The sequence below is a fragment of the Cladophialophora psammophila genome (genome assembly GCF_000585535.1).
Source record: "Cladophialophora psammophila CBS 110553 chromosome Unknown aczJe-supercont1.10, whole genome shotgun sequence".
Taxonomy (NCBI): domain Eukaryota; kingdom Fungi; phylum Ascomycota; class Eurotiomycetes; order Chaetothyriales; family Herpotrichiellaceae; genus Cladophialophora; species Cladophialophora psammophila.
The window spans coordinates 410,915-422,919 of NW_006912931.1; the positions used below are offsets into that span (position 1 = coordinate 410,915).

Here is a 12,005-nt window from a genome sequence, read left to right on the forward strand (position 1 = left end):
ACGCATAGATGTAGATATAGGCGTAGATGTACATAGGGGTAGGACTCAACAACTGAGGCTGAATGAAGACGGAGCGCATGTCTTTTTTTTTTTTTTTGAAAATATTTCTTCGCAGTCATGAATCCCATCTATGTGTGTGCCGTGTTGTACAAGGCGTTTACAGTTCTGTCTTTGGCCCAGAGTCCGCGCTCTCTGGAAATTTCATACTCCAATCCACGCCAATGCCCATCCCGGGATTCCTGACCACCGCCCAAGCTGTCTTGTTCCCAGCTGCAGAATGATAAATCATTTCGACCTTTCTGTCCTCCTTGATGCCGTCTTCGGTCACCCTGATCTCTCCCGCGGACGACCACGCAGCAGGCGCGTTGACCACGACAATCTTCTCGATCTTCACTTCCTTCATCGTCTTGAGATATCCAGCGGTCTTCGCTCCTTTTGTGCCAATGTCGCTGCTCCGAAGCACTCCACCCGCAACCGAGAAGTTGCGGTGGATATAGGCCCCCTGCTGATAATCAAATGTCTCTCCGTCATCCACATATAGCGTACCCTCTGCTTTCTCGCCTTGCTTATCCAACACGACAACAAGAGTGTATGGATCCCACTTCATCAACCCTGAACTCTTCCTCGGTCTCTCTTTCCTAGGGAATATATGGCCACCTTGCATGAGCAACGGAATCTTGTCCAATGGTGCATCGACCTTGTGCGTCCTGGAACCGCCAGCATAGATCGTGTAGTCAAAGTAGTCGTAGTAGTTCTCATCATCCGCTAGGTAGATGTCCACACTTTCCCCTCCTTCGATGGTGACGGGTTTAACCAACAAGCCGGTGGAACCGAGGTACATCTGGTCATCGATGTCGAAACCTTTGTCATCCGTTGGATGAACGAAATACTGAGCGCGTACAATAGGGTACCCGTCTGTAGCGGCTTCGTGGAAAGCCGTGTACCACGCCGGGAGCAGTGAATAGCGAAGCCGTAGTGCTTGGGTCATGATGCTTGTATATGGCTCCCCTAGCATATATGGCTCGCGTCTCCGCGTGTCAATGTGTGCATGACCACGCATGAATGGATAGAATGCTCCGGCTTGATACCACCTTGTCTGAAGTTCTTTGCTTGGGTTGCCGAAGAACCCACCCACGTCAGCGCCCGCAAAGGGAAATCCACCAACGCCTTGATTGAGAATCATGGGGATCGACGCGGCGAGGTGTTCCCAGCTTGCCTGGTTGTCACCGGTCCACATTGCTGCAGATCTTTGTGAGCCCGAGTAGAAAGAGCGAGTGAGCACGAATGGCCGTCGGGTCTCTCCCTTTTTGCGTTCCAGAAGCGCGTGGTAGGTGGCATTGTGGAAGGTCATGCCATTGATATTGTGCAGGTCGCGATGTTCCCAGTTGCCGTGGTGCAAGTTATCCCGTGGCATGGTGATTTCCGGTCCGTTGAAGACGGATGGCTCATTCATGTCATTCCAGAGCCACACGTTCGATTGCGTACCTTTGAACCGATCGAACGTAAATAGCGATTTCCACCACGCCCTTGCCGCCGGGTTGAACGCATCGATCCAGTAAGAGCTTCCCGGCCAGCACCACCCTTCGAAAATGTTGTTCTCCTTATTCTTGACCGCCAAGTCTTTGCTCTTGAGTTCGTCCGCTACAAAGTACCCCTCTTTGTTTTTAATGTGGGGGTCAATGATGACGACTAACTTGCGTTGAGTCTCATCAAGCTGCTTCTCCATCGAAATAGGATCTGGAAAGTTCAACGGATCCCAGGTAAAATACTTCTTGTCGTCCGTATATTCAATATCGAGCCAGATGACATCGTAGGGGATATTGAATTTGTCGAATTTCCGGTCAACGTCCTTAACGTCCTCATCGCTCACATAATTCCACCTGCATTGATGATAGGCAATGGCAAATGATGCTGGCATCGTGGTATAGCCAGTTAGTTCTCCGTATGATTTGGAAACCTCTTGAGGGGTTGGACCGAGCATGACAAACACGTCGAGGAGACCGCTTTCAGAAATCCAATGTGTTTGTGTATCAACAACACCACCAGTGAGGCCCAGAGTCAGAGGATTTGTGTCGTGTTTCGACTTGACAATATCCACCCAAGTCTCGGCTGCATTCAGCCAGAAGACACCAACAGTCGAGCCCTTTTTGTGCGCATGCATAAATGGTATGGACCCGTATAGGGTCATAGGAGAGTCGAGTTCGTATTCAAAAACGTCGCTGTTGTACATCCGGTATGGCTGGTCATAGTGCTCATCTCCCCCACGGGTCTCCTTTAATGATAGTGGTCCAGCATGTTCCGGGAGACCATATACGTGCGCATACCCGGGGAAGGTGATGTCCATTGCAACACTCTCGGGTCCCTTGGGCTTGGAGTCAGTATTGCCCCCGAAACTCTCGTCCCACCAAGTGCTTTCGTCTTCCGTGGGTTCGGTGGGCGGCGGCTCAGTACTATTGTCGTCCACCACAGGCTGCTCAATCTTCGGCCGCCAATGCTCGACATTCAAGAACCCTCGGCCATTGAGTACGACATGCTTCTCTTCACCAGACCAAAACTCTATCCCAAAGGGGGCATGCCGAATGCTGGCCTTGAAGTGACCGCCAGGCCCCCACGATACTTCTGTAACATCCTTCGATACCTTCTTCATTTCGGCCGTCGTCTGAGGGTGGAGACCGGCTCCAGTGAGAGCCCAGGTACCGACTTCATTATATCTCTCCTTTCTAGCAACACTGCCCTGTCGCAGCTCAATCTCACCCTTCCTTCTCTTTTCCTCGTCGATGGTGACTCGGACATTGCCGCGGTCGAGAAAGGTCATCGTCAGGGGTAGTTTGACTGTGTCACCGCCGACCAGCGACTTGATGACGGAGCCATCCAATCGGCCATGCTTGAACTTGATCGAGGCCGCATCCAGCTGGTAGGGAGAGGATTCAGGGCCGCCCTTCTCTGTCATGGAATCCGCAAGAGCCCTATTTCTCTTGCAGAAGCCAGACTGATCACAGCGCTTGAAGTCGTGGTGTTTGACCGTGACTGTGGTCTGTTAGCATGTGTGTATGCACCCAATTACCGCTAATTGGAGTACTTGCCGGCCGGAGAGACGAGGAACAACAGAAGCAGGATTGAAAGGCAGGATACCGCCCAAGACGGCATCCTCCTCGAAGACCGAGCCATAGCCGTGATTGAATCCTGCGAAAGGTCCCTGCCTCGCAAAGATTGGAGAGGGTTGATGTCTGTCGTGAGGGACTGTGTCAACAAGTAAATGTGTCCTGTAAACAGCCCAAGATGTGCCCGGGAATGGCTAGCCTCGCCTAGAGTTCCTCAGGCTCTCACTAAGCGGGCCCCTGCATTGGGCTACAAGCTGCAAGCTCAATAATTCACTTGCCCCTCCCAACGTCACCTGCTCCTTCCCCACCACCAACTTGATTGAACAAAATATTTTTGCCCAATTCTCTTTTCAGTCGACCGCAACGTGTCTTTCTCTCAGCCAGTTCTTCATTCCAAAATACCAGTCTTCTTTTGCCTACATAGCCTCGAACGGCACGCAACATGTCTAACGAACAAACGTAAGTGTTCAAAACCCCCATCGTTGCGAAAAACGAAATACCAACACTCTAGCAGTTTCATTGCTGTCAAGCCTGATGGCGTTCAGGTATGAATCCCTCTTCTTTCCTCCTGAAATGTCGCCGATGCTGACAGTACCATCCAGCGTGGCCTTGTTGGCGACATCATAAGCCGATTCGAGAAGCGCGGGTGAGCAAAGCCATCTTGATTGAACAGTGCAAAGGAGAGTCTGAGACTAAAGGGCGGTGAAGATACAAATTGGTCGCCATCAAGATGGTGTCTCCTTCCAAAGAGCACCTCGAGAAGCACTACGAAGACCTCTCCGACAAGCCATTCTTCAAGGGACTCGTCACATGTATGGGAGGATCTCTACAAGCGTTGATCGAGCGAGTCCACTGACAGAAATATTGCAGACATGTTGAGTGGTCCGATCGTCGCCATGGTCTGGGAAGGCCGCGATGCTTGCAAGACTGGTCGATGTAAGTTGCCGCAAAAGCTCCATATGGGACGGACGACATGCTGAGCATTGATGCAAGCCATCCTCGGTGCCACCAACCCTCTTGCTTCCGCCCCCGGGACTATTCGAGGTGACTATGCCATTGACGTTGGTCGCAATGTCTGCCACGGCTCCGATGGTGTCGAGAGCGCTAAGAAGGAGATTGCATTGTGGTTCAAGCCTGAGGAAGTCCAGAGCTGGAAGTCTGCCCAACACGACTGGATCTATGAGAAATGATGGAGTTTGGTCTGGAGCCATTGAATACGATGCCTACAGCAACGTCAGCCATGATGATGAATACCAAGCGAGTTCAAGAAGAGATAGACCTACCGCAATCGAGAAATGACACAGTGCATGATTGCATACAGTGTTCAATTGCTTGATCCGCTTTCTAGTCGAATGTCATAAGAGGGGTTCTGGCAAGACATCATGACTTGGTTCTTCGAAATAGTGATTTTGTGGCATTTCCAACAGGAATGATGGCGATTCGCGCAAACCATGGAGACCCCCAAGCGCTAACGAGAAGACGCAAAGGCAGCAAAGCTTTCACCAAAGCATACGCTGTCGCGAACTCGACCACCCATCTTGTTGCAGTCTCTCCTCGATTGAACCACTTTGAAGCTGTTTCCTTTCGATTTTCAAGGCGTCCCGCATTGCCCTTTTTTATCTCCTGTTCAACCTCAATCTCGTCTTTTTCACTGATCCAGCCTTTCTTCCGGAAGTACCGTGCAAACTTCTCGACACTTGCAGAGACCCAAGCTCCTTCAGCAAAGTAGGGAGGAAGCCAGTGCCAGTAATGGAAAGCCCCTGCCAGGCCGAATAACGGTATAACGGCGGTCAGTTCATGGAGAACAATAAATGCTGCAATATGTGACACAGGAGCTTGTCGCAGGCCGGTGACTGTAGGTCGGAGGAAACGCGGGGTGCGTTCAATGAAGCGGTCAAAGCGACTTCTGACAGCGGCGTGGTCGTCTGGCTTGGACTTGGGTGGTGATGGTAAAGGAGGTTCTGATTTATGGGTTGACAGCCAGCGTCTTATGGGAGGATTTCGATTAGGTCTGTGAACAGATATGTCCACTGCGCGCCGCAACATAATGACGGGTTCACAGCATATCGGCTTGTTTGGTAGCAGACAACAGGCAAAGATGGGGATCCCAATCAGGCACTCCATGTTGCCCAGGTTGCCCAGGCTGCCTCTGCCTGCACTGTCCTCATTGGTCGATATGAACCGCCGTAAAATATAGGGCGGAGTATACAGGCCCTTCACGACGCCCCGTCGGCTGTTATCAGTTCAGCCCTAGTCTCACCCTCGGACTCCCATACTACTGTCGTTAGGAAGTCAGGGCGCCAGCAACCTCTCGCAGGCAGCTCAGATCTATCTGTGGTATTTTACGCAAGTGAGTACGTGGCGGATAGGCTGCACAGCTCGGCAAACTCACTGTTAGCGCGTCAATGTCATCAGGCTGAAGCGATTGGTATTGTTTATATATTTGAGCCGCGCCAGCATCATCGCCGCTTTCAATGACCGCGACCCAACCGTTGGTTTTGAACACCGACACACTTGAATTTTTGGAATAAATATCTTGACGATGGACCAGCTTGCTTCTGAACTAGTGGGCCATATTTGTCTGTTTCTAGACAGACCATCCCTTTGCTCCTTCCGCCTTACTTGCAAGACATTCGGCGCCATAGCCGAGGAACATCTCTTCCACAACTTCGAGTTTCGCCTCCATCCAAACCATCACAGACTCTATCAGCTGGAGCAACTGGCGGCAAGGCCCTCGATAGCATCTCGGCTGCGCTGTGTCTCCTTCGAGTCAGGGATCCAGCTGGAATATGCCGACTATAGATATTGGCAGACTGAGGTCTATCACGACAAGCAGAATGCCTGGAAGCGAAGCCTTGCTGGAGCCTCTAGGGAAGAGTACACACAGTTCCACGAACATCTCCAAGCCAGGTTCACAACGGACCTACCTCGTCGCTATGATTTGTACCGTTGGCATCTTGATCAGCAGGCGGCGTCTATGGCTGAATCACGCATGAGGAACGTCCTGATGCGTACAATGAGCGCTCTCAAGGAGTCAAGCCTCAGTCTGCGCTTCAAGCTGATCATGGCCGAGCCTCAGATCCGGCTCGAAGAGCTTGAGGCCTTCGATCCTGAGGAGTACGCCAACGAAAGACCCTATGACCCTGATCCACGTCGTAGAGTTGCAAATCGTCGACAACATTGCCTCGATCATTTTATCAATTTCCTCCATGCGGCGAAGCTTTCGGGCTGTGAAGTGGCCGATCTCACAGCTATCGACATCCCCCATCAGCTTCTCACCGTTGACGCCATTCACGGCTCCCAAGTGTTGGAAGAGACTTTTCAGTGCCTAAAGAAACTCCAAATGAAAATCAGCTCGTTTCCTCACAGTGACTGGCTTTCTCGCAGTGGGACTGGTGAGATCTACTTCGGCGGGAGAAACCTGGCCGCAAGAAGGCTCAGGATGTTGTTGAATCAGCCCTCCGAGCTCGAGCACTTGAGCCTGGAATTTCCAGCAGGTCTCGAGGCTGAGTACTCGTTCGATCTCTTTGACAGGACGAACATCGATCGCTTTCCGCGTTTGTGGTTACCCCACCTCAAGTCTCTTACCCTCTCTCATTTCCGATGTACTTGGGTAGATTTGGAGGCTTTCCTGAATGAGGGCAAGAACATCAACTCGTTGGTGATGAAGAATTGTCGGCTGGAGACCGGCTCATTGATAGATTTGCTTTACCATCTTCGCAGGAAACGTTTCCCAGAGGTTCTTTTGCTCGGGACCTGGTATGTGGATGTAAGTTGCCTCGAGATCCTAGCGCAGTTTTGATGGAGCTTTGTTCCAACACCGAGACCTTGCCGCCAGAACTCATGCTGACAACGAACTAGGAGGACTGCGGAGAATGGCACTCTCACAACGAAGAGGATTTCACAAGTTGCTTTGCTGCGAACTCGTACGAGGGCCCCTACGCCCATACAGGCATGCGGTCAAAGGTAGAAGAATTTATCAATGGGAAAGCAGAATGTCCGCTGCCACGATGGACAACAGAAGATGACCCTCCTCGAATGTGGGAGAACGCGTCTGACACGAGTTGGCACTTCATTCCAGGGCAGCCTCATACTTAGAGAAACATATGCAGCCATTTCCATTCACCTTGGGCAGTGCAGGACACAACGCGTCACCACCTTCGCCACGTTGATTTCGCACCACAAACAACTCAAATCATGTTACCCAGATTGCGATACATCGTGTATATACTTGGGTATCCAAAAACTCTTCCGATACCGTTGGAGCTCGCCCTTCTCCAATCTCGCCGGCCTTGCCGACCGACCACTACTGTGGGCCTCCGACTATCACCCTCAGGATCAGCGCGAATTATCGACTTCCTGACTGGGTTGGCTCGAGTCACACATGTGCTTTAGCACCATCGCTCTCTGACCCAGTCTACCATGCCTCGACTTCGCCGTGAGTCCATCTCACTCAGCATTTTTAAAACAGCTGGTGAAATGAAGTAAGCTAAACAACTGCATCAGGGGTTGCGCAGCCTTGTGAAGGTCAGTCCTGTCGAATCAGTGATGGTGCAGCTGCGATTGATAATCCCATGCTCTCGACAAACGCCCGCCCCGCGGAAGAACCAGTGGAAAATCAAATCCTGGACAGGCCCACCCACACCACTGTTGCACAGTCCCGGACCAGAGGAAATGGCGGCAATATCTACCGGCCAGAAAAAGTGCGCTTTCCAATCTACGAGATCAAGCTCGGCATTTACCGAATCAACTATCTATCCAGGCCAATGACCGAGGAAGAAATGCGGCGCAAAATGCCCTTGCTCAGACTATGCGTGTTCTCGTGCGACTTGGTCCTCCTTGGGCTGGTTGTCTGTTTCGTGCTGCTTCTCCGACCACTTCTCACACAGTTGCTAGCGACAGACGCGAGCCGTATCACCGGCGAATAGGATAGGAGGAGCCCCATTAGCTGCTTAACAACAACTTAAGTCAGCGCGGAGATGCGGCCCAAGTTGTATCACCGACCCCATGGCCAAATGTCCAGCCAAAGTCACTTCGTAAAGCAGCATCAACTCTCGACCTGATTCTACAGGTTTCATAGGGCTGCAAAAGAATTGGTGCTTACAGCCCCATGCAGACCTGACTCAACATCAGCCTTCCCCATTCCAGCACTCTCTCCTATAAACCAACCAATCACCGCCTGAAATTGGGGGGTTGGCTATGTGCCAGAGACGAAGGGAGAAGCGGAGGGCCTGACATGCCAGCAAAAGCTGCATTTGCTCTATAAAGAGCTGATAGTCAACGTCGATTCTCATTCAAAATTCTCCCTTTCCCTTTGCAAAACGTGCACGACGACTTTGACCACAAGAGTCCAGTGCTTGGCCTTCGATTATATTGGACCAACGGACTTCTGTAAGCCTAGCCCTTCCTGGACTCGAACACGGGTGATGCCATAATCATGTTAAGCCTAATTCTCCAGTCCAGACACTTTGTGCCACCAAGAGTCCTTTCTAGACACGGCTCCGAGCGAAACAACTGTTCACAGACCTCATACTTCGAGTTGGCCTCCAAAGTCGTGGAATCGCGCATGAACGTGCGAAATACTCGACCCATCCGATTTGTCGTCTGCCTGTGCCCTGGCCTCGGGGACTAGGTCTGTCGTGGCACCACCTGAGACTCGTCCTGGTTATCGTTGCCATTGCCCCTCATTGATTTTGCATCATGTCAGACAAGTCGTCGTCCCCGTCGCCAAACTGGCTGTCAAAGCTAAGGCGCTCCCCGCGTGAGTAGAGCTTCTCCCAAGACAAGCCAACCTGTTGGGAGAATGGAGTCTTCCCAACGAAGGGCTCAGCATGAAATTCGTGCAATCAATGCCCACTTCTGTGGTTTCAGATAGCCAATCTCCAGCGTTCCAGATCTACCTTTCCGGCACAGATGCAACCTCTCCTGCTGAATCCCTTGTCACTAATGGTAACTGACCTGTGTCACACTATCCCTAGATCCCAAAACAAGTGAAAAGACAAAACCCATAGAAGGTGGTGATACCGAGACCGATGCCAAAGCCAGGCGACGTGAGCAAGTTAGGCGTGCTCAGAGGTAAGACCATTCTATTATTGTCTGCTGGCAATACCAGGGATGGATACCAATGTACCCGTGCCAGCTTGCGCCTGATCGAGGCAAACCCTCGTGTAATAATACAATAATGACATGTCTAAATTAGCTAACCAGAACTGATCACGTCACCCGACAATAGGACACATCGAGATCGCAAGGCCACTTATGTCAAGACTCTGGAAGCGGAAGTAGCCAAACTTCGAGCTCGAGATTCGGCACACGAAGCACAAATCCAGGCCTGCCGCAACACGATCCGTCGCCTCAAAGAATTGATCAAGTATCACAAGATCCCCTTGCCCTTGGATTTGGCATCAGATCCCCATATCCAGAGCCCGCAGGCCACCATCGAATTACTCGGCTTTCCGGACTCGCGCACGCAGCGAATTCGCGCCCAGATGCCACCTGAAACAGACTCGGGCTTTTTGGGCTTTCCGCCTTCACAAAATATATTAACCTCGCCCGACCTCCCCTACGGTACGCTGCATTCCGGCTCGACAACTTCTTCTAGTGATCTATTCTCTGGATTAACCATCAGCGAGGCTCCCACGAGTCTACACGCGCCCAGTATCTACTCCCAAGCTCCACCGTTTCCCCCAATCTCAACCCCAATGCAGCACCCCCAAGGCCTCGGCGCTACGCAGGTCGGAGTCGATTTCGTGCTTGCGCTGGAACACGTCTGTTTGGAACACCACGCTGCACATGCCACGGCGGACGACGGCACAGGCCACGAAATGATGCTCATGTCGCCGATAATGTGGCATTCGCCCGCTCGTCCACAACCAGCACTGACAGCCGCATCGTCACGACAACCGGCGGTGGCGACCGCAGCAACGGAATCCGGGTTGCCGAGCGGAACAAGATGGAGCGTCCCTGCTGTGGAGTTGGAAAAACTGCTTGATTTCTCTGATAAACTGTCACTGGAAGGGGAGATTACTCCCGTAGAAGCGTGGCAGAGGGTTCGTCAGCATCCGAATTTCGGGAACTTGACGAGGGACGGGCTTGAAGCGTTGAAGGCGACGTTGTTGCCCGAGGTGCATTGTTACGGGTGAGCTATTTGTCTATTCATGGTTCTTCTTTCTACCTAACCGTTCGCGTTCGTTGGACCACTCTTAAAACCAAATAAGGGGCCTGTGTAAAAACCCCATATGCGGCCTATTTGTGCGGGGGATGGGGGGGGGGGGGGCAGCGAAGAAAATGGAGTAATGGCTTTGTGCGGCGTGTTGTTGAAAAGCTCTGTGATGGTTAATTCGTTTTCTGTCTTTCCATCTTAGCAGATTTGGGGCCGTCATCGACGAGGCCTATTTCGAATCGCTCCTCCAACAAGCACTCGGCAACGGGACAGGGGCAGGGGCTGGTTCTCTATAGAAGAAGAAAAAAATGGGGAAGCCAGCCTCCGGTCCCTGTTTCTGTCTTGTCGAGAGGAGGCTATTATTCACCAGAGAGCAAAAAGACAATAACTAAGATACGCGTCACGACGAAGCATACAAAAGGTACCTTGCCAGGACTCCGCTCTCTCTCTCTCTGACATTCGCAGTTCTAACGTTTCATCTTGCCTTAGGCTAACTATCGCACTTGACACACTCCCTCAACCCGTCGAGAAGGGCAAGGAAGGAACGAAGGATCCAGGACCGTGACTCCAAATTGATTGCGAGTTCAAGGGGGTTCCAGAATAATGGCAAGGCTGCATGCTGCGTGGCGTGTGTGGCGTGAACTCCCTGGGGTCTTTGATCTCGTCATCATGGCAGTCGTGGTGGTGATGGTGTTTGCGGGTAACTATGGGCTGCCGCTGATCCAGGCTAGAAGTGAACTGACAAGGGTATTGTGCGCCCTTTGTGGAAATTGCTTACACTATCAGACTACAGGCTACAGAATGGAACAGCACCGAAACAGAATAAGCGGGAGAAAACAAGCACAGGGTTTCCACGGCGGAATCAGGTCACGTACTTATCCTGGGGTTACAGGGTTGGGGGATTTGGCTGTGTGCGCTGTAGGTGCATAGGCATGGATATATCTATTCGGCTTTCCTTTTTCTCTCTCTCTCCCTTATGCCATCGAGGTAAATTGGCTGCTCTTCTATGCATAGCTATATACTCCCTTCTCCATATTCAATACCTATCTATCGATTATCACATTGAGTGAGTGAGCGAGTGGGCGGGTAGACGAATGGGTGAATGGGTTCGTCGCTGCCGGATCCGTCTCTCGTTGATTGACTGACCGATCGATCATGGCATCGCCGTCGTTGTCACATGTGGGGAATTCGCCAGCCGCGATGGTGTCAGTATCGACCCGGTTCCCGTGAAAGTTGTACACCTGAACACGTTTTCTTTTCACGTCTCCATCCATGGCGGTATAGTGCGATGTTGTTCTGAGGGTTGGACGACCATTACCCATTCGCTTCCGGCTGGGCTGCCGTCTGAATGGACTGTCATCGCACCGCCGTCTGTCTATGTAGATGGTCGAGAAAGGTTGAGATTCGGATTGCTCATCGTGCGCGTGCGTATGTATTATATATATATATATACTCTATATAGAGATGGAGATTGGTGCCTTATACTCGTTCTTTTGCCTTCCTTCCCTGCCTTCTCTCTCTCTTTTGGCCCGCGAATTCCTCCACCGAATCACTTAATACCCCATCTAGCAGTATCCTCTCCTTTGCTCTTCTCGTAACCTATAAGTGGTCGGGTCGCGTTTTTGCCACGCCACCAAGATGAAGAGAATGGAATAAAAGGGGGAAGAAAAGAAAAGAAAACAAACCATCGGACTTCCCTCCCCTTCCTGCCGCCGTCGCTCCGGGCACCTACACAGAAAGCG

General features: G+C 51.6%; 5 protein-coding genes across 5 annotated transcripts; 3 read left to right on the forward strand and 2 right to left on the reverse strand.

Moving 5' to 3' along the window:
* Positions 1 to 157: 157 nt before the first annotated feature.
* A1O5_06864 (alpha 1,3-glucosidase) lies at positions 158 to 2,950 on the reverse strand (the record flags this gene model as incomplete). The annotated part of the gene is made up of 1 exon (XM_007747455.1): positions 158 to 2,950. The coding sequence occupies one exon, from the start codon at positions 2,948 to 2,950 to the stop codon at positions 158 to 160; it is 2,793 nt and encodes a 930-aa protein (XP_007745645.1).
* Positions 2,951 to 3,543: 593 nt separating this feature from the next.
* Positions 3,544 to 4,291, forward strand: A1O5_06865 (nucleoside diphosphate kinase; the record flags this gene model as incomplete). Its single annotated transcript, XM_007747456.1, has 6 exons — positions 3,544 to 3,560; positions 3,616 to 3,646; positions 3,704 to 3,747; positions 3,810 to 3,913; positions 3,972 to 4,037; positions 4,095 to 4,291. 6 exons carry the CDS (start codon positions 3,544 to 3,546, stop codon positions 4,289 to 4,291), a joined length of 459 nt encoding a protein of 152 aa, XP_007745646.1.
* A 190-nt stretch (positions 4,292 to 4,481) lies between these two features.
* A1O5_06866 (uncharacterized protein) lies at positions 4,482 to 5,225 on the reverse strand (the record flags this gene model as incomplete). The annotated part of the gene is made up of 1 exon (XM_007747457.1): positions 4,482 to 5,225. One exon carries the CDS (start codon positions 5,223 to 5,225, stop codon positions 4,482 to 4,484), a length of 744 nt encoding a protein of 247 aa, XP_007745647.1.
* Positions 5,226 to 5,643: 418 nt separating this feature from the next.
* On the forward strand, positions 5,644 to 6,903 carry A1O5_06867 (uncharacterized protein; the record flags this gene model as incomplete). Its single annotated transcript, XM_007747458.1, has 1 exon — positions 5,644 to 6,903. The coding sequence occupies one exon, from the start codon at positions 5,644 to 5,646 to the stop codon at positions 6,901 to 6,903; it is 1,260 nt and encodes a 419-aa protein (XP_007745648.1).
* Positions 6,904 to 9,133: 2,230 nt separating this feature from the next.
* A1O5_06868 (uncharacterized protein) lies at positions 9,134 to 10,243 on the forward strand (the record flags this gene model as incomplete). The annotated part of the gene is made up of 2 exons (XM_007747459.1): positions 9,134 to 9,176; positions 9,309 to 10,243. The coding sequence occupies 2 exons, from the start codon at positions 9,134 to 9,136 to the stop codon at positions 10,241 to 10,243; spliced, it is 978 nt and encodes a 325-aa protein (XP_007745649.1).
* Between the last annotated feature and the right edge of the window lie 1,762 nt (positions 10,244 to 12,005).